Genomic DNA, 22,425 nt, shown 5'->3' on the forward strand with positions numbered 1-22,425 from the left:
GGCCGCTGACACTGAGCAGCCGGGCAAGGGCAGAGCCTACAGGGACCGACTCCTAAAGCGACACCCCCTGCATTACGAAACGCGGCGCTTCTACGTCAGGGAACGCGACTGGTGAATGGAGAGGCAGCGAAGGAGCTGGCAGGAGGGGGGAGGCGGGAGCAGAATGTCCATCCGCGGAAGCCGGGGCTTCCGGGTTCTGCCTGATGACGTCCTCGCTCGAGAAGCACGGGCCCGGGAGGGGAGGACGCGAGGGGGCGGGGCCGCGGGAGGGGGCGGGCCTTTGCGCCGGACGGCGCCACTGCTGATAGGGCCCGTGGGCGCGGCCGTCCCGCCCGCGGGCGGGGCTGAGGGGGAGCCGGGGGCGGAGCTTTGCGGAGGCATGTGGCGGGCCCGCAGCGGTGGGGGCTGCCGCTGCCGCCTCTCTTTCCAGCAGCTTTCGCGGCCCGGAGGGCGGAGGTGGGATGTGGCTGCTCCGGGGAGGGTAATGGCCTCTTCTTCCTTCGGGTTCTTTCCGCGGGGCGCGTAGCTACTCTCCGGCTTTGCAACCTGTGGGAGCTCAGGTGGGGCGGGGGGGGGGGCGTCGGTCGGCGTGACTGGGGGCTGGTGGTGCCTTGCCAAGTTTGAGGGGGCTCGAGAGCCCAACCCCGGAAAGGCAAGCCCTCGTCCCTGCCAGGGCTGCTGCTTTTTTTGTGGGGCGGGGGATCCCGTGTCCTTTAAGCGAGCGCCTCGTCTGCTTGCGAAGTGCCACCTGCCCCCTGACTCAGCTTTGCTCGGCTGGCTCCCCGTTTCCCTCCTGCGTGGAGTTTGTACCATGCCATTCCTGCGCTGGCTGAGGGTTGGAGTTCAAGCGTGGTTTGGCACAGCCGCAAGCCGGCCTTTCCTTTCCTGCTCTGGGGTACAGGAGTGCAGCTCCTTTCGCTTCTCTCGCCCACCTTTCCTCCCACTCCGCCCCCCCCCCGCCTTTTATGAAAAGAAGTTCCTTCAAAAAGTGCTGGGCGGGGGAAGGAGGAATGCGATTTTGGGGGAAGAGGATGACAGGCCTGCAGACTGCCCCCAGCTGCTGAGTGAGCATTTTTGCACTGGCTCAAAAGTGTCACTGCAACTCTAAAAGTAGCATTTGAAATCACAGGTCTGTCTTATACAGGTGAAATGTTACCTTATCCAGCTTATTTTTATTCCCTGTGGATAACAGGTTGGCCTGATAAAAAGACATTTTGGTTGTTGACATTTACTCTGCTTCACCTAATTTAAGTGGCCTGGAGAAGTTGGCTGTTAAAGAAAATTTAGAAGATAAATACAATGACACTCAGGGAAGGGTTCTTCTTGATTTTCTTTTTCTTTCAGGCATGTTCTCTCTTTAAACTTGATTTTTAAAGACATAGCACAGATTGCATGCTGTATCTCTTTAAATGAATTGACTGTATATAAGTGGAATTATATGGTCAGATATAATAGGATTGCATTTAGAATTCTAGTTTGTATAGTAATACTTCACTGAATTCTAACTTGTGATGTTTTATCCAAAATTTTATAAATTGTGGCCAGTCTGAACCAGTACATTTATTATTTTTCTGCACAGGTGCTGCAGTTGACTCAATCTGCTGTGCAGACTGGTATCCCAAAACTGATAATGGGGCTACCAACCAGTGCCTAGAGTACAATGCTTTGTGGCCAATTTGCAAGCATTTTGCCACAAGCCTGTCTGGATGATACTTCCTTTTTAATTCTGAGTTCAGTGTTTAGGGTGTATAGTGGTCCTATGATCATAGATTTTGATTTTGCATTCCATTGAAAAACTTAATGAGGTACAGTAACCATATTGGTTTTGTGTTCTTGTACGTTCATACAGTAATTTATCTAATGGCATAGAATCAGGGCAGGGGATCTGTGGAATTTGCACATGGGTGAATGTAACACAGGTTCAATTGGCAACAGTTTCTGATTGGAGGATTGATGTAATTGTGGGAATTCCTGCTGGCTACATCTTTGATTGGCTGCATTTCTATCCAGGAATGTCAATATGTATTTGAGTGATGACAAAGTAGGATTGCCTGTGTACACAGAAAGTATTGTTTGTAAGAGAAGCTGCAAGCAGTTCATCCAGCTCAGCAAAAGTGCATTATGAATCCAAATTGAAGACTACCCTTGCCCATGCAGCTATAGTGGTACCTCGGTTTAAGAACACCCCTGTTTACAAACTATTCGGTTTAAGAACTCTGCAAAACCGGAAGTAGTGTCCCGGTTTATGAACTTTACCTCGGTCGAAGAACGGAAGCCGAATGGTGGAAGGGCACCAGCAGCGGGAGGCCTCATTAGGGAAAGCGCGCCTCGGTTTAAGAACTGTTTGGTTTAAGAACAGACTTCCAGAACGGATTAAGTTAGTAAACCGAAGTACCACTGTACTTCATAACAGAAAAGACTGAAATAATTCTTTGCCTTTCAGCTGGCAAGACTCATATATCTGCTTTCTAGCTTGGACCCCTTCCCCACCCAAGTAAATTTCCAAGCTGATTTACTGCTTTGAGCACGATCCCTGTTTCTCACCCCTCATTTGTCTGTATGTTGTGCTAGTTTTGCCTTTCTTTTAACACATGGCTTGGCTGGCTGTCTTGTGCCATCTGGAGATGACCCCCCCCCCCCCCAGAACAGATTTTCCCCACCAGAGCATCTGCTAGGAGATTGTGACACACTTAAGAACATAAGAGTCCTGCTGGATCAGGCCAGAGGCCCAGCGAGGCACTCTGTTCTCGCTGTGGTCAACCAAGAGGTGCTTAAGTCACAAGCTGACTTAAGTGCAACACTGCTCTTCCCACTTGCAGTTCCGGACAACTTGGGGCTGAGTTGCATGGGTTGATCTGTAAGGGGTATATTGTTGTTATGTTAATTGCCCTGACTTGTGCCAGAATGCTGGACTAAGCCACAGGTCCAGGTGGCTCCCTTCCAACTTCATGGTTTGTATTTAAGAGGAACTTTGAACAATGTGGTCAAGGGTTTCTCAAGAGATCTTTGTATTGTGATTAGAAGCGTTCCTTAAAGATATTGGTTAATATCAATCTTGCCTGGGGGGGGGGTGTTCTCACAAATGCATACATTCTCATGTGCTTTACAAAAGCTTGCAGGACAAGGATGTTTGTTGGATTATTTTTTTAGCTTATTCATATCCCTGTAGGGCAGGTACAATTTCACTGGCCTTTTGAAACTGCCAGAAACCTCATGCATTTTTTTTAAAGAGAGAGAGAGTATCCTGCTCTGCATGTAAAAATCTGTGGTTTGCAAGGTCAATTCACAAGATGGCATGTCTCTAAAGCTATATTGTTAGTGTACACAGGCACTCCCTTCACTAAAGATGAATGGGCTTAATCATCTCTCTCTAGTTCAAGTTTTTAAAGTATTCTTAAATTCCTTCAGGCTTTGAAAAATCATGTTGCTGCTTGTGATTAGTTGTGTATTTTTAATTTCTTGCTCCTTGTGATCTAGTGTGGGGCCTAGGAGAAGAATGTGCAACTTCTGAAGATGTACTTCTCCCTCCCCCCCGCGCATGAATTTGCCTCTTAGCTATGGGGTGAAGATGGAGAGAGAGAGAGAACCTCGCCTTCATTTTGAGCAGTTCATTTTGTCATGTAGTCACAATGGCTAAAGTGTTGGCCTTGGACATGGGGAAACCCAAGTTCAAATTCCTGCTTCTGTGTGTGAAGCTTGGGGGCCAAATTAGATGTGATACTGGGGCATCTATATTTGGACCACCCACAGTTTCTTAAAAGCTTAGTACAATAGTGGCCATGAGGACTCTTGCCCCCACTGTTGGGATTTTAGTACCAAAGGAAGAAGATTTAACCTTTTGATTGTTCAATCAGATTTATCAATTGAGTTGGTTGATAGGACTAAAAAGGTGTCTCTAATTAGAGAACAGGCTTAAAACATACACACATAAGTATTTCTCTTCTCTCTCAGGGTGGAATAAAACTCTGAAAGTGACATGTATGCTTTTTTTATTGAGAATTGTTTTTATTCTTATGACCATTGTTCTGTGTAGCTCAGAATTGTCTGCCCTTGCCAGACAAGAATTTTAGGCAGAGAAGGGTCTTTTCTGACCCTACCTGGAGATGCCAGAGATTGAACCCAGGGTCTTCTACAACCTACACACAAAACATTCTCTGCCACTGAGCCACAGCCTTTCCCTGCACCCTGTTTCTATAAGAGTGCTAAGGTGTGTATTGGAGTGTGTATGTACATTTGCAAGCCAAGCACACACACTCCTTGTGTTTAGAATCTTTTAAATTGCATTTTATGGTTGAGTCTTATCACCTCATGCAATACTTTTGTCATGAAGTGGGAGCCGCAGAACATTGGGCAGTGGTATAAGGGTGGCTAGCAAGAGTTCAGTTGATAGAGCACGAGACTCTTAATCTCAGGCTTGTGGGTTCGAGCTCCGCATTGGGCAAAAGATTCCTGCATTGCAAGGGGTTGGATTAGATGACCCTTGTGAACCCTTCCAGCTCTGCAATTCTATGATTCTACCCTAGATAATTTCTGTCAAACAGCTTCCCCCTGTACTCCTATTCAGAATGGCCTCCATCCTCCTACACACATCTGGTGTTCAGCCACAAGCCTGCTTTGCAGAAGCTGGGGTATTTTTGTACTGTGATTTTTAGAGACTCATATCTAAAAGTCACAGTGTAGCGCTAGAAAAAAAATGTTTCATTTTATTTATTTATTAGAACATTTATAGCACGCTGTTCGAGTACACCACTCATGCAGATTACAACATATTAAATGACGATTTCCAAAGAAAAATAAAGCCATTACGAAAAAGATGGGTCAGTAGTTCTAAAAGAAAACCCTACAATGTTTGTGTGATCCTCTTAAGAACAGCTTTTAAGAGGTGTGGGGTTGTACCGTATGTCACGAGCATAATTTTTAGGGCTGAGTCTAACCATTGTGTGAGGTTCTACTAGCAATCGTTTTGTGGCGAAGAAAGATCTTTCTCTTGTGTGTTTACTAGTCAACAGGGCTGGGCCAAGGCATTTTGCTGCCTGAGGCAATGGACAAGATGTCACTTCCCCATTCCATGTACAGAAGCCAACTGGGCTGGCACTTGAATTAGACAGGGAGGCTATCCTCCACTACATAAGAAGGCAGGAGGCTGGTTTTGGGACATGTGGCACACAGCTCTGTCTTCCCCAACACTTTGACCCCATCCACAGCTTCTGCTTCTTCAGGTGGATGATGAACTCTGCCTAATCATAGGGCCAGGGCTGTGTGCTGCTAGTGTATATATTTGTATAACTAAGAGAACGAGAGCTGCTTCCAGGAGCTCATGTTCTACAGAAAAAGTCCCGTGTTTTGGTTTTTTTTTGCTTTGCAAGATTCAGTGATTATCTTGATATTGCCACAAGATAAGCTTGTCATAATCCCTCGTAACTTGGGCCATAAACACACCAAGTTTCCTGCTGATTGTTTTAAGCCAATGAGGCAATGTCTCTTAAGGTGCTCTGGTGAGTAGAGGAAGTGGGGTATTGCTCTTCCTGATGTGCTATGCATGAAGGGACTATTTTGGTGCTTGGGGAAAGATGCAGCTATTGGCATTCCATATACAGTAGGGGTGGGAAATCTGACCCTTCAAATGTTGTACCACAGTTTCCCTTGGACTCTGAGCATTGGCTATGCTGGCAGGGGCTGATGCATAGCTGTCAACTTTTCCCTTTTCTTGCAAGTAATCCTATTCGGAATAAGGGAATTTCCCTTTAAAAAAGGGAAACGTTGACAGCTATGGGCTGATGGGAGTTGGGAGTTCAACAGTATCTGGAGGACCACAGGTTTCCCACCCCTGATATACAGAGCATTACCAGCAGCTGTAAGAAAGGGATTCCTGACTTTCTTGGCGCATGGGAGAAAAGTCTTAGCTGGTTCAGGAACCCCAATATGTATATCTGTCCTTGCTGCTCCCTGGATGAAGCTGACTGCTTTGCTGTCAAACCTAAGTGTGCCATCTAGTGTGGCTGGAGCTGACTGCTGGAGGTGTCAGCAGAAGGCTGGTTTTCAAGGTGTAGCAGCTGATCCTTGCCATGTGTTAACCTTAGAAAGCAGTGGCATAGCGGGTGCACATGGGAGCCTCTGGGCACTTGTGCCTGCAGTAAAGTATCTAGACCCAGCCCCTTTGTGACTGTATTTCCCTCCATAACCTGACAAGCTGTCCCTGAAACTCAAGCAACCTTCAGAACCGCACAGCTTGTGATGTTGTTCAAGGCAAGGTTGCAGAAAAACTTGAAGATGTCCAAGGCTGACTTTTCATCATATTCTAAACCACGGATGTGGAAGTGCAATCTTACAGATGTTGTTGGACTCCAGCTCCCATCAGCTAGTATGGGAAACGGCCAGGAATGATGAGAGTTATAGTCCCAATGACATCTGGAGGCCACAGGTTCCCTTACAGCTGCTCTTTACCCATGCATACTTGCCTGTCTTTCTGCCATCTAAGGATTTTTGCATATACCTCTCTATCTAACACACACACACACACACACACACACACACACAGGAAGTTCCCTTGAGTCAACAAAGCTTACTTTTGGATAGATGTGTATCCACACTTAGGTTGCACTCTAAGCTCCCAAAGACGTAACAATATCACATTAGTGCTTGTTCCTGCTAAATAAAGCAAAAACAGTTATTTTTGAATTAATTTGTGTATTTAATCTACTGCTTTTAGCATTTTAAATTCAAAACAAATAGATGGCTGTTATATTTTAAAGCTATAAATACAGCTCTTCTAATTCATATGCATATACTGAAGATAAAATGAAAACCATGTGGGTTTCTAGCAAATTGGGCTAAATGATTGATATTTCAATTGGACACATGTAGCATCAACATGCAATAGATTATTGACTTTCCCCAAGTGTATTTTGTTTCAACTATACAGACCTGTGAGTCACGTAAGCTTTGCAGCACTCAGCAGCTTGGAGTGCTAAAGTGCTCCTATGTCTAGACATGCCAGCAGCATTCTCCATGTGTTTGTATTTGTGCCAGCAGTATTCTCCTCCTTTAATGATAAAAATGATCTGGAGAACGTGCATGCCTTTTTAAGGCAGTTTCTGATTATCAGGTACCTATTAAAAGCACAACACACTTTGTAATTATTATTTTTAAGTGTGTCAGCTGACCTGTCAAATTATTCCCACCTTTTTTATTCTGTCTTGAAAGACACCAGAAAGGGCTGATTTATATTCTCTCTCTTTCCCTTTCCCTACCTCCCACCCCTACTGTTGCAGGACCAAATAGCTCCCTCTGCTATTGGGAATGTCTTTTGCAAGTGCTGATGGGGTAGGTTTTTGTGGGGGAAAGGGGTTTGGTACCTGCCTGTATTGTTCTGGGAGATCAGATAAAAATATATGGAAAAGCGTACACAGGAAGACTCCTTCAACAGGAAAACTCCACTATGTGATCCCTTAGACTCTTAGAGATCTTGTATGAGGGAATTCTGGCTTGTTTAGAGAGGCAAAAAAAGATACTCTGCTTGAGCACGAGTATTAACTCGGAACAGCATGAAGTGGGGTAGAGAACCTACATTAGGGAGACCATTTTACACATTTGTGGGTTTGCTACAGAATGCAGATTCAACAAGGTGCCACACCAGTGCCATCTCTGAGTGTGCTGGTGTAATGAACAAGGGGCTGGAGCAACTAGAAAAGGTTACAACATGTGAGGCTTTTTAGTTTAGGAAAAGGGAAGAATAAGGGGAGGGAGACATGATAGAGGTATTTGAGGTTATGCATGGTGTGGAGAAAGAGAACTTTTTCTCTCCCTCATAAATACTAGAACCCTAGTATTTCCAGCATTCAGCTCCGTTGGATACCGTATTTTTCGCCCTATAGGACGCACTTTTTCCCCTCCAAAAATGAAGGGGAAATGTGTGTGCGTCCTATGGGGCGAATGCAGGCTTTCGCTGAAGCTTGGAGAGCGAGAGGGGTCTGTGCGCACCGACCCCTCTTGCTCTCCAGGCTTCAGGAAGCTATCAGCAAGCCTGGGGAGCCCGGCAGGAGTTCCCACCGGGCTCCCAAGGCTTGCAGATAGCAGCCTGCTTGCCCGGAGCACAGGGCACGCCGAAGCATAGCGCCCCGCGCTTCGGGCAGATATCCGCGGCTGGGGGGGGGATAATTCCCCCCTCCTTTATTCCCCCCCCAAAAAACTAGGTGCATCCTATGGGCCGGTGCGTCCTATAGGGTGAAAAATACGGTAATTCAGGTTAAACAAAAGGGAGTACTGCTTCACAAAACACATAGTTAATCTATGGAATTCACCCCTGCAGGCTTAGTGATGACCCCCAACTTCAAAAGGAGGCTGGACAAATTCATGGAGAATAAGACTTATCAATAGCCACTAGCCAGGATGGCTGTGTTCTGCCTCCAGTGTCCTTGGGTCCAGCTGCCAGAATCCCCAGTTTAGTGCCTTACAAGTGCTACGTAGTAGGGATGGTTGCCTTTCACCGCTTCTGGTAACTGGCAAGAAAATTGCCCTTGTACTCTTGATCGTTGCCAGTTTCCCCACCTGTGTCTGCCTGGGATATTGACTGCTTGCTGGTGCATGTAGTTTGCACCATTGCCACGAGGAAGTGAATGTTGGGGACCCATGAAGTGATTTCATGAAGCAGTCAAACTTCAGCATGCAGCAATCTGAACTGGCTACAGGAATGTTAGTGGTGACATGGAAGGAAGATGGGATGAGTTGGAACGCTACATCAGAGATTTTCTTTTGTGATTATAGGGTGTGTGGGGCGGGGAAAGTCCACAGTCAACAAATGACTCTTGATCTATGTAAACAGGCTGCATCACAAAGATGCAGGAGCCCGCGTTCAAAGTGCACAGCCAAAGTTCTCATCTGGTGGCATTCCTTTACAACTGAATATGCATCCCTTGGCTTCAGAGTTTGTGTGCACATGAGTTCTAATAATTCAAATACTGCAAACTTCTCTTTAACGTTTCATTGCACAGGCGTAAGAATGCAATGCATCTGTAGCCATGCTCAGTATTTTCCTTTTCCCCTCCTCCACCCCTGCAATTGTATCAAGATTCCATATTTTTAGAAGTGCAAGGTGTGCATCTCTGTTGTATATGTTGCTGTCCCTGACAGTATACAAAATAACCACTTAAGGTTGTTACAGTACTTGAGGCTAATGGAAATATGTTCATTGAGCAAGAAGCAAGGCGAGATAATGGTTGCAGACAGCAATTTTGATTTACCCAAGGCTGTCAGGTTTAACAGAGAAAGCACGTAGCTTAAGATGCACACAGTTGCTCGTCGATCAGACCGATGTACTGCAGGAGTCTGAACATGGAGTGCACTTTTCTGTTTAGTACATGGCAGCTGGGAGTTTCATTAATGAGAGAACTGGCACTTGCAAGACGAATATGAAAAGCTTTACTATGGTGAACCAGTTTGAGGTTTAATTTTTAAAGGGATGTTCTAGACATCAAAGGTGGAATTCAGCTAATGAGTCTTCCAACATGGATTTACCCCCCCTCACCCTCAAATTTACTTGTGGGGGAGGCTTGGAAGAACCTCCAGAACAGTGGGGGGGGGCAGGAGATGGGGGGTTATTCCATCAACTAATGCGACATCCAATTCCTCCCTAAGCCAAGTTTTTGAAGCTGCTTAGATTTTAACTGAGAAGTGGGCTGACCGGGGCTGTTGTGTGCCAACAGCACTGTGCATATAGCACAACCCCCCTGGTGTTGGCCTAATGCTAGTTGTAGCATTGTATCAGCATCGAGTTCATATCCAGGATATTGCAGTGTCACTCTAGCATTGTGTGGCAACTGCACAAATAATGATCACAGTCGCTGAATGTGGGGACGAAGAAGGATGGTGGAGGGCAGGATTTGTAGCGTGACACCATCCTAGGGGAAAGAGCAGAGTGAAGAAAGGGGGTGACTGGCGTCAGCCGGGATCCAGGCAAAGGCTGCTTTTCCTTCTTGCCTACAGATATTGAAGCAGAGTAACTAACCTGTGGCCCAAATGTGCCCCCGACCATTTTTTGTGTGGTCCCCCAATAATTTAACTAAAGGCTCTGCATTTCTTAAGGAATCTGAGTGTAGAAAGGATGTGATTGGTGTCAGCTGGAGTACTGACTGGGGCCAATGCATCATCTTGATACTTTTCAGTCACCAGAGTCCTGCTATGTCAGCATACACCTTGCAGCCTATGTCACAGTAGAATACATAATTGTGGAAAGTTGATTGATTGGGTTGACGTGACCCCCGCTAATTGATTTGCGATCCTCAATTAGCTATTTATGGCTGCCCGGCACACTTCCCTGCCAGACTCTGCTCTGTCTCCAGCAGCTCTTCAGTCACGCCTCAGCAGAGTTGAACACAGCGATGAAAACTGTCACGTAGCTTGGCTTAGCTTCCAGACAAACACACACGGAGCCCAGGTTTGTCTCTTTCAGTCCTTTATTCCGATATTCCCCAGGATTCTCCTCCTGGACTCACCGCGGCCATGACCTTCCCTCTCACAAGACCGAGAGGAACAGAACGAAACCCCTCCCAGCTTCGAAAGCTGACGTCAGAATGCTGAGGCATGATGGGAACAACTTAACCCGTTAAGTTCCAAACCTCACAATAATAAGGTGGTTAGGTTGATTCATGAATGATGGTTTTCTTTTTCAGTGTAGCTGCAGTGTGAAACAACAGCGTATGCACGTCTCGTCAACATTCACAAACATTTGTGCATTCAGTGTTGTGGGTAAACTCTATAAGAACTGCAAACAGTTCCAAACACATCTTGGTGTAGCAAATTCTGTAACATAGTGCTAGACCAGGGGTAGGCAACCTAAGGCCCATGGGCCACAAGTGGCCCACGGGGGTCATTTAACCGGCCCACGAGACGAGCCGCCCGCTCGGCGAGTCCCTGTGCACTGCACTAAACCAGCGCAGCGCAGGGACTCGCTTCCGCTGTGCCTGAAATTGCACATGCACAGACACCAGAAATCACGTCTGCGCAGACGCTGGAAATCGTGGGTGTGCGCGCTCACGCACGCATGCAATCCAGCCCACAGAGGGATCTCTGCTGGAGTGAACTGGCCCAGGCGAGGTAAACCTTGCCGACCCCTGTGCTAGACCCTCTGTTTTGTAGCATAGTTCTTCTGCAGTCTAATCCTATTCATACTCGCTTTGAAGTAGAACTGGGCCAAATGTTCACAGGGTCTGATTCTTAGATTGAAGGTAGTGATTTTGAAGGGACAAAAGTATTTCCTGAAAGAAGAGTGAACATTCACCGGTCCTGTTCCTTGCATTTAATACCTCCTACATTCATACGTTTGTCAAAAGGATTTGTTATATCTAGCATTGCATGAGTCTCTTAGGAAATAGTTATTTTTGAGGGCAAAGGCACAAGTTTCATCAGAGGCTGACGGCAATATGCATCCTTCCTGAGATGGGTCTCTTTAAAGTGGGGATCAGCAACTGGGGACTTCTGGGCCAAATCTGGCCTCCTGAGGGGTGTTACCTGGTCTGCCAGTTGCTGTTTGATAGGCAGGGTAGTGGTACTGGTGTCTGCTGAAAAGGAAGCTTTGAATGATGAGGAATGGATTAGTCCACCCCATTCCTTCTTAAAGTGGCCCTCCTGTAGGAGTGGTTACTGAGCAGGCTTTAAGACTACAATGGCAGAGTTGTTTTAGGGACATTTTTGATAAATGGCTAATTGTTCTTTTGGCTGCCGAGTACCCTTTTGCATCCAGCCCTGCGCTTACATTCACAGAAGCTGTTGGCTGGTGAGAAAATGAAGGATGAAGGTTGTATTTGTTTGGGAGTTGCACAGCTGTCCTGTGGGAGAACGAAACATTTAAAGACAGAAAATGGAGATCTTTAGTGTAGGGTGTTGTGCTGATGTAACCAAAATGGTCAGAAACATATTTCCTGTGTGTGAAAAATTAGAAGAGGCTTCAGTAAGAACTAGACGTGGGTTCTCCCTCCAGGCAGAGGTTACTGTCACTGCCAAAAGTATAAGCCAATGAGCCCAGGCCTGAAGGAAGTGGTGGGATTCTTATCTATCTTCAGCTGTACATTATTTGAATATCTTCTCCTATGGTTCTCTTGCTACATTCCTGTGCCCTCTTCAATTACTATTAATTACATTGACACATATTCTGTCTCTGATAAACCTTAGTTGTTTGGTCTAGCATTGCTAGAAAATTGAGATTTGAAATACAGTACAGTCGTACCTCAGAAGTCGAATGGAATCTGTTCTGGAAGTCCATTTGACTTCCAAAACGTTTGGAAACCAAGGCATGGCTTCCAATTGGCTGCATCGGACGTCCACGTCGGACGTTCGGGTTCCAAAGAACGTTCACAAACTGGAACACTCGCTTCCGGGTTTGCGGCGTTAAGGAGCAAAAACGTTCGACTCACAAGGCATTCGACTTTCGAGGTACGACTGTATTTTAAAGGTAGTCCCTGTTCCTTTAATTTCTGATGTTCAGAATGAGTGTAGGTATTTACAGGAACATAGGAAGCTGCCTTAAACGGAGTAAGCTTATTGGTCCATCTAGCTCTGTATTGTCTACACTGATTGGCTGCATCTCTCCAGGATTCCAGACAGAGGTCTCTTCCAGTGTTGTAGGTGCCAGGGATTGAACCTGGGACCATCTGCATGCAAGACAGATGCTCTCCTGCCGAGCTGCGCCCTTCCCCAAAATATATTATTCATGCACAAGAGGTGGGTTGATGCATGATAAGTCTTGCAGAAAGCTGAAGAATTACTTAGGGAGAAAAGCTATGGATGGGAACCCCAAAAGTAATCCAGTGAGAAAGGGTTGCTTCTTTTTCTGTAGCAGACTGTGATGTCTACCCCAACTTCATCCCAGAAGTTGTTACCGTCCTATTGTGCAGTTAATTTCCTTTGAGCCTCACAAAGAGAAAAATCAAACTGTGGGGAGATCACCCTCTGCATTTGTAGCAGGTTGAATAAAAATAAATGATTTTTAAATAAATAAATATCAGAATTTTTTAAATTTAAATCAGATTTTTTTTATTTAAATTGGATTTTTAAAAATAGAATGCTTTTGGAGGAAAAATCTTTCTAAAGATGGTTTTCTATTTAAGTTACGTTAAGTTTTGGAGGAAAAAACTTTCTAAAGATGGTTTTCTATTTAAGTTACGTTATAGGCTATTCGTCTGGAAAGAAGGATTTGTTTTTAATTATGTAGCATGAGGCTTTATATGCAATGTTTAAAATTTTTGGTAAATGAATTCCACTAATCCATTCACAATGTCATGCTCTTCCAGAGGTTTCTGTAAGGTTATTTGGGGCAGTTTTTCTAACGAGAAGATATTATCACAGATGCTTGTTTTTGCAGTTCTCAAAAATGTGAATTTGTGTCTGCAGAGATAACATGCCTTTTATTCACAGGAAAAATGTTATAAAATAAACATACAGAGTTGAGGGAAAAAACCATTGTTCCTTTGCAAATTTATACACACAAACCAACCCCATACCTCTTAAATGCTAAGTTCCAAGAGGTTCAATGAATAGATTGTTTGGAGTGGAATAGATCTGCACAAGTAAGCTAAGTGTGAAGCAGTAAAAATGAAAATGCAACCTTGTGAGCAGAATACTCCTCAAGTCTTGGGATCTTTGTATAATAATTGTGCAAGTCGGTTGCATATCTGTGCACCTCAGATTTGGGGCAAGTGCTGAAGGCACTTCAGGGCTGGCAACCTCTTCCCAATCCCACTGGGTTCCAACAACTGCACTAACACTTGAAGTGCTTGCCAGTCAACTAATAAGAGTTCACTGGTTCCAGGCCCTTCTTCCCAGGGCTCGCCTGACATTGTCCAAACAATAAAGCCTCTACCTGTTCTTTCTGCAAGCCTGTTCCAGCCTAGGCCTACCAACTGTATCTCTCCTCCCCACCCCACCAGAAAAAGGAAGGCCAGCCTTGCCAAACAGTTAACTTATTAAACCTCACAATAATTTCATAATTATCTGTCTATGTATTTCTAATAGTATAACCAAATCAGTAATTTTTGATATAACTAAAAACTACCCTGAAAATTTATTAAATCCACCCTGATTTGTAGTACTTTTCCCTCTGCGTTGTTTCTTCTTCTTCTTCTTCTTCTTCTTCTTCTTCTTCTTCTTCTTCTTCTTCTTCTTCCTTGTTTGAATGCAGTCTTCACCCAGAGGCCACTGGGGAACTGAGCTTTGAGTTGGAGCTTTTAAAAGTTCTCCTAATCTGCAACAGTGTGTGAAAAGCAAAGAGCTTCTCGTCCTGGCATGGAGGCTGCGCATTTACAATTTCACTTGTGCCTTTCACTCCTGATTAGGCCCTGGAAGGCAACAGCCCATTTTCCAGGCAGGTTTCTATTCCTTGGAGGCGTTTACATTGACAGATTTATTGTCCAATCCTGACTTTTACACGTGGGGTTTGGCAGTTCATTTTTCTTTATATTAAACTGGATTGTTTCAGATATTCCAAATGAAGTGACATTTCATAAATGGAACTTCAGCCTTGTAATTTTTCATACGGAAGCCTTCAAAGAGCAGTGCAGTCTACCATAGCAGCTTCTAGAGTGTTTGGGGGGGAACAAAGCTTTGTGTGTGTCTGTTGGGAGGGTGGGGAAGGAAGAAGGAAGAGAGAACATTGCTTTGAACAATGTTAAGCTTGACATTTGCAAAACCTTACATGCACCCTCTCTATTAACATGTGTGAGGTTTCCATAGGCATCATATATATAACCAAGGTTTTATTCCGGTGATGATATTTGCATTGTTTGGTGAAGGTTGAGTGCTTTGTTGTCAGTTGTGCATCTGGGTTGCATTATCAATCTGACTTTCTATAGTTCTCCTTCCCCAGACATAATTGGCAGCATTATGAGTGTTTCTCAGATTACCTTTCCATCTGCTGAGGAATATCTGTCCAAAACAAGGAGTGCATTGCAGAGGGCTCTTCTGAGGTATGTTCTAGGCCAGGGGTTGCCAGACTCTTGTCTGTGGACCTGGTGGTCTGTTAGTTTCATTCAGGTGGTTCATGGTGTGTTTCTGGAAAATGCTATTAAATATCATACAGCAGGGGTGTCAAACTCAAATTCATCGGGGGGCCGCATCAGCAGTTTGGTCACCCTCAAAGGGCCGGTTGTATCTGTAGGTCCTACCCCCCCCCCCACATACATCATATGTACTTACAGTACAGGAGAGAAGGGTTCAGGCAGCCGTTGGATCTGTCACATCACAGGATGGCATGCGCTCAATATAAAAACAAGTGGAGGTTTCCTGAATGCATGTAATGTGGAGGTTTTCTGTGTAGAACGGCCGGTGCCGCTCATTCTCTGGCTTGTAGGCTGCCACGCATGCGCTGAAGAGGCGGCTTTCTTGTGTCAAAAAAAAAGAGCGAGAATAAAAGGTGAAGGCTGGCGGCCGGCGGGCCACATGACGAGGTCTGGCGGGCCGGATTCGGCCCGCGGACCTTGTGTTTGACACCCGTGTCATACAGCATCTAGGACAGCACAATTGCTACAACAGGTGGAAAACCATTAAATGGTCCAGCAAGACCCATGGGAATTTTCAAGCGTGTACCAGTCCTTGCGAGAGAATATCCATGGATAAAGTAGCAATTTAGAGGAGCTAGGTATGTGAAACCTATTTTTGAAAAACGCATGTCTAAAATTCTGTTGACAATACACCATAGTATGTTGCATAAAATAACACAAACAGTGTATATTTGAATGAGAATTGCACCGTGGTTCCTTGCTATCCTGCAGTCAAGTTGACTGGGTTGTCTGCTGGTGTGTTTTTTTCCCTTTTTGCAGGGAAAAAACAAGGGCAAGAATGTCTGTGTTAATGAAATGGAATTTTGATGGTTGGAGGACTATGTAGATCAGTTGCTTTATGATAAAAATGACAAGGAAAAGCTTTTCTAAAAAGATGCTACACCAAGGCAAGACCTGTTCTGTTGTAATGGCAGTGGGGGCAGGTATTGCAAGGAAGCGGTGTTACAGCACCAGTCTCCTTGCATCTGACAAGACAATTGCCTTCCTTAATCAGTTCATTACCTCAAGGCTTGTGCTACATTTGCAAGGGAAGCTGAAAAAAATAAAGCTACAAAATGGAACAGCAGCCGGGAAATGCAGGAATGCAGTGGTTTTGAGAGGATCAGGATTTGAATTATTGAGTGAGTGAATGGTGCTCTTACAGGATAAATAGGCTGGTGTGGCACGGTATTAGGGAAAATAAGGCCAAAACAACAACAACCATGATGCAAAATAGTGGGATGCTGTTCTCCTGTGCAAATTACCATCTACTTATTTTTTACTTGTTTCCATCTAGGCAAACAGTGCCTAGAAAAAACTCTAGTGGTGTCCAGGAAGTTCCTCTTTCATTGCTAAGAGAGATCACTTTAGAGAAGTTCTAAGGTGAATGAACTAGGAAGCCAGGGAAACCAGTTGAACCATCTCAGTTGAGAAAAACTTGAAAAGGCAGCTGGGAGAGCCAGATGTCACACAGCTTCCATGTGAGTTGTTTCCTGACACATGCCAGTCTCTTCAATAGTGGAGAAAATCAGCAAGAGGGTAGCTGTTTTAGTTCGTTTGCATCAAAAACAATAACTAATAAAAAAAAGCCTGAGGAATAAAAATATTGCTAAAGGAACACCAGTTCATTGACTACAATATATAATAAAATGTCAGACATTTTATTTTATTTTATTTTATTTAACTCGAAGCTGCCAGAGTGGCTGGGGTATAAACAATATTATTATTATTATTATTATTATTATTATTATTATTATTATTATTATTATTATTACTAGGGTGAATTTAACTTCTGAACGTTTATTTTGAAGGGGGAAGGAGAGTGGTTGCTATATCTGAGATAAGGTTTTGACATTTTTTAAACTCTGACTTCAGGAAGGCTCTCCCAAGTTATATGACCTGACCTACCAAATCAAAGGATATGTGATCTTGTAGTATTGGAATCCATTTAGGCATTTGTCACATGCACTCTTAGATTTTTAAATTGAGACTTGAAAGCAGAGTTAACTTCTCCCAGCGACCTTTCTTAGTTTGCCACCTCCTGGGAAGCAGGACATCATGTTAGCTGGCAATCGCTTATAACCAGACTGGTAAGTGGCCAGAAGACCGTCTAGCTAAATTCTTGTACTCCAATCCCAGTGCAGATCAGCCTACACACTCCAGGCCATTGTGCACTAAAGTAAGGGCATTGTGGTAACAGTGTACATGGTTTCTTGTGCCTTGAGCAACAAAGCCGGCAAGTGTTTCATAGGAAAAGATGTTCAGAAAACCTGAGGCACCAGTTTGCTGCTCCATGATGTAGTGATGGTTGCTGATCCGCAGAGCTTTGTAAGAGGATTTGACAAAGTCATGGAGGGGAAGGCCATTGATGGTTACTAAAAATGGAAGCTGTGTACTACCTCCAATGTTGTGAGTCAGTCTGCCTCTGAATACACATTGATGGGGGGTGGGTCACAAATGGGAAGAGTGCTGTTCTGTTCATGTCTTGCTTGTGAGCTTCCTAAGGACATCTGGCTGGCTACTATGAGATCAGGGTGCTGGGCTCAATGGGCCTTTGGCCCGACTGAGCAGGGCTTACCTTATGCTGTGCATGGGATGCCAAAGAAGGCTTCCCTCCTGATGCAAATAGCAGCTGGGGGAGCAATTTTTGTCAGGACCATTGCAGGGCAGGATAAAACCACTTCCCCTTCTATTACTTAGATAACAACAATGTGCAGGTTAGTTGCATTCATTGTCCTCTCTGTCCTATAGCATTTCCTTATAGATTTTGTTATTGAACATTATGTAAGCACCAGCCAAGCCCTTCCCCAGTACTTGCACAGTTTGATCCAAAAAGGCAGATGATGCGTTTTTGGAAATAATCCACCGGCAGCAAGGGCAGATGTTCTGTAGTATTGTTGGGCCTGAGTTATATGACCGAAAGATTACTGCTTAGTTAAAGGCATGCTGTAAAGCTGTTCAGGGCTATTTATGGTGTGCAAGAATTAGATCTTTTGAAATGCTCTCCCACATCCAGTATAACTTTGGCTATGAACGTGTAAATACACTGCACTCCGCACAGACGTTTGAAATGTTTTGTATCGTTAATAGATTCTGCAGTGTTGAGCCAAATTCCTATGCACTCCTCTGACTTTTCTTTCAGTGCTGCTTGACATTCCCTCTCCCAATGCAAATATTGATTCTGCTTGTTGCTCAACATGAAGTCCTGATTGTTTTTGCACATCCTGCAGGAGTAGATCATTTCTGTATTTGAAAATGGATCATGGGTGCCTTACCTTTATAGAAGCTACTCACTGAACCAGCAGAATGTTGATGACACAATTATAGGAGTAGGTCAGTTATGCATGTGAAAATGCACCATTAGTTTCTATGGTGGGTGCTTGTTAAGCTGCTCAGCTGAGGCATGGAAGACTCCCTTCACCTCTTTGGGTTCTAGGGTGGGACTTTCCAAGGGAGGTACATTCCGGCACCTTTTTCTCTAGGGAAAAAGCACTGATTGTGAGTTCTACTTAATATCACAGTTCTGGATTTCACTTACTTTGGTGATTTTTATTTTAGAAATGTTGACCTAGTTAAACATTCAGAAAAAGAACAAAGGTTGTCAACTCTATAAATACCTTGAAAAGGGAGCATAAAATTAATGGCATAATGGAGCACAAAATTAAATACAGCCTACTAAAAGCTATGTTTTGTTCCCGAACTATTAGTGCAGATTGACTTTATCGTGCAACCATAAATGGAAAAGTTGTCAAACTGCAAGATGGAATTCTCTTGGTCTTAAGGGGGAAGGGGAGTTCAGCGCAGTGGAAGATCACATGCTGCTTTTAAAAATAATAATTTGTTTTGGGGTTTTAGGAACAAGGATCATAGGATACAAATAAATAGACCAAGTTATCTCATGCCATTTGTATATCACAAAACTAGCATAATTAATTTTCAGTAATATCTGCAACATAAGTGGTCAATGTATAGGTTCTTGGTTTGTGAATTGATTTGAACAAAAACAAAGGGGAAGCAGGATAGAACAGAAATAAGTGAGAACATTAAACATCGCATAGCTAAACACCTAATCAGGAACCCATGTGGTTGTGCTTAGATTAAGTATGAGTAGTAGTCATTTTTCCGCTTATGATACCAATGAAACAATGGTTTATTGATTAACATAGGAGGGAGGTTCAAAGTGAACATAATTTATGTTTAAATTTAAATTTAAATTTGGATCAATCAGATTGAGCCAAATGCTGATGGGGGAAGCGTTGTTCATTTTCTGGAATACTGGCATGTTATGAAATTTTAAAAAGCAGGTCCCTTTTATACAAAAGGTCCCAGGCTCACTCCCTGGCATTTTCAGGTATGGCTGCGGAAAATCCCCTGCCTGAAAAGCCTTTGCCAATCAGTTTAGATAGTTCTGAGTTAGTTGAACTCAGTACATAGAAGCAGCTTCCTGTATTGCTAAAGGCCAGCTTCCAGTCAGAATACCCACAGAACTGTAGGCCAAGTTAAGGTGCATGTCTCCTTCCACAGCTGTCTCAAATTTCAGTGGTTCACAGCAAAATCTTCAAACAGAAGATCAGAGGATGTAATGCCCATGCACACTGTAAACTCTTGTTTCCAAGTGGAGGCCTGGTGTTGAGCCTAATGTAAGACTAACCTGTCAATTTAACTGTGTCCAGCAGTCAGATTGCTTGCTAGTTTCTATATCGCTGCTTCCACAAGAGAGGCCGTAATGGGAAACTTCTACCCTCATTAAGTCTGCAAAGACTTGTTCTATTACTCTTTAAGGCTGAAACATTTTGTAGATTGATATTCAAGCCTGAACACTGTGCTTCTGTTCAGAAACATAATCTCCCCACCACCCTTTCTACACACCCACACCCAGGGTATAGTGGACTAACTTCTGCCATATAAATTTGTTCGACTTTAATGTGCTACAGGACGCTTTGTTTTTGCTGCAAAAGGGTAATATAGCTACCCCAAGCCCCTGGAAGTTGAATTCAGGATTTGTCTCATGCAGTGATTTATTCTCTGCTGTTTAAGACACTGGAGAGACTTCACTGCAAGAAGGCCAGATGTCTTTTTCAAAGTCTCAATGCAGCCACAGAGCAAGTAGGCCCTTCTTGCATTGTAAAAGTTAGTACACCTTAGTGTTTCTCCTATAAAGAAAGAATTAAAAAAGTTGCTAAAACCATGGCAGGGTGGCAAGCCTGTCCTATGTTATGATTGTTTTATTAAATTTGCATCCCACCCTTTCTTCTAAAGGAGTCCAGGACAGCAAACACAAAAGTGAGAATAAAAAATAAAAAACTACATAAAACAATTTAAAATATCCAAAGAAATTTAAAATGGTCATAACCATCTAAAAACATGTAAAACAATCATATATAGAGGAGGAGATTTCAGAAGTCACACCTATAATGAGTGGGCTACCTGTCTCACACATGAGAACAAAATACAATCCTGCCTCTGTCTTGTGATGAGGTTAAAGGGAGGTATGGTATGAATACAGCTTCCAAGTGGATAATATCACCTATGCAGAATATTTTAATCCTTCATTATATGATTGACATCTTTCTGGGCATCTGAATTTGAAATACTTTTTAAGGTTTTGTTTTAGGTATTAACATCCCAAATCTGCCTTTTTAAAAAAAACTTTAAAACTTTATGGAAGCAGTGTGATCAACCCCAAAGAGAGACGTAAACTATCAGAATTATGGGAAATGGAATGAAAAAATGTTTTCTGATAATAAGATATTTAATACAGTGCATGTTTCCCAGGTGTTAAGGAGGTGACCTTTCCCGTAGTGGTATAATTCTGCTCCCTGACCAGCAGCAAAATTCATTCTGCAGTATTTTAGTCAAGGAAGCAAAAGATCTTGTAGGCCTTATTTATGTTCAAGTGTAGATTTCCAGATGAGCAAAATGAAAATACAGTGGTACCTCAGGTTACATACGCTTCAGGTTACATACGCTTCAGGTTACAGACTCTGCTAACCCAGAAATATTACCTTGGGTTAAGAACTTTGCTTCAGGATGAGAACAGAAATCATGCAGCGGCAGCTAAGGTGGTGCTTTAGGTTAAGAACAGTTTCAGGTTAAGAACAAACCTCCAGAATGAATTAAGTACCTAACCTGAGGTACCACTGTACTTGCGATGAGGTGCTAAGGCAGCTTTCTCTTTCATGGGGACACTTGGCCTTCCGTGGCCCATCAACTGTGGAGGTGGCTGAGCAAGAGTAGAGAGAGGTAGTAGTAGATTGCGTTACGTGGTGGTTATGTTAATAATACTGCTTGTAGCTGTTAATATTTCTAAGAATTTTTCTTTAGGGGTCAATCTAATCTTAAGTAGTTATTCATTGGTCCCACAACTGTGAACTTCAATGGTTCATTAATAACTTTAATCCAGGCACTGCTTTGGCCTGGATACCCTTGGTCTCAATAGCGGACTCCTGTCACATGTTTGCAGACCATTCCGTCGCTCGGTCTTTGCCAACCTGGTGCCCTCCAGATGTTTTGAATCACTGCTCCCATCAGCCCAAGTCATATGCCATTCTGTTAAGTGTGCTAGGAAAGTAAAGAGGAGTGTTCCAAACTCGAGAAAACTACCATTGTTGAAGTCACTTGTGGCCTTTTGTCTTCTCAATGTGTATAGCACACCAGTGTGTGGTAGTGGGACCCATAGAAAGAGAGGGCTTTTGCAGGCAGCTGGGTGAAGGCCTGGAAATGTTTTGAAAATGACTGGAAAGTGTAAGTTTGTGGTGTTTTTTCTTTTCTTTTGCAGATGTGCTACTTAAGACCTGACAGCAGCTTTTAAATCTGGAGGTACTATCCAGAGAAGTTTCGTTTCCTTCCAAGGCAGGCCTTCAAGATGTGGACAGCTGTTGGGTCTTTTCTGCTGATCTCCTTATGTGTGTCTGAAAACGGCAGCTCCATCTTAAAGGAGAGGGGGGTCCAGGTAACACATGTACATCTGCTCAGCAGTGAAAAGCATTGCAAGCAAGCTTGTAAAGGCCCAACAGCATCAGGTAAGATTACCTCACCTGACCATAAATCTTTTCCTTTGGGGCAGGAGGCGTCTGCTTAGGTCTTTCACAGCATTTGTGATTATGGCTGCTACATAGGCAGTAGCTAAATGACTTCACAACCTTAGTCAAATTGAAAACAGCATCCGTTTTCCAGGGACTGCCTTTTCTCTATTTCTTTTTTACAATTTTACAATGCAGCAAGCATAGAAGAGCCTTTGTGTGTAACACTAGCAAGGAAATTGTGTTAGATTACTTAACATACCCTTCAGCCAGATGTCTCTGTATTTGATGAAGTTTCACATTCTTCTGTGTCCTTGTTGCCCTGTTACCTGAATGCCCCAGAGATCCTTGGAATGGATTTGCAATCCAGTTTGACA

At 43.8% G+C, this 22,425-nt stretch overlaps 1 protein-coding gene across 2 annotated transcripts in view; it reads left to right on the forward strand.

The window, feature by feature from the left end:
* Positions 1-339: 339 nt before the first annotated feature.
* The window catches only part of C1H11orf24 (chromosome 1 C11orf24 homolog), a 28,921-nt gene continuing 6,835 nt past the window's right edge, over positions 340-22,425 (forward strand). Inside the window, exons 1-3 of one of the 2 annotated variants that reach the window (XM_028735798.2) lie at positions 355-481; positions 7,272-7,323; positions 21,805-22,048. In XM_028735798.2, the coding sequence (XP_028591631.2) occupies positions 21,892-22,048 (157 nt within the window). In that variant the 5' untranslated portion in view covers positions 355-481; positions 7,272-7,323; positions 21,805-21,891. Of the gene's footprint in view, positions 482-7,271; positions 7,324-21,804; positions 22,049-22,425 lie in introns of both variants that reach the window. The other variant, XM_028735791.2, reaches the window with a different exon arrangement.

This window comes from Podarcis muralis, chromosome 1 (assembly GCF_964188315.1).
Source record: "Podarcis muralis chromosome 1, rPodMur119.hap1.1, whole genome shotgun sequence".
NCBI lineage: Eukaryota > Metazoa > Chordata > Lepidosauria > Squamata > Lacertidae > Podarcis > Podarcis muralis.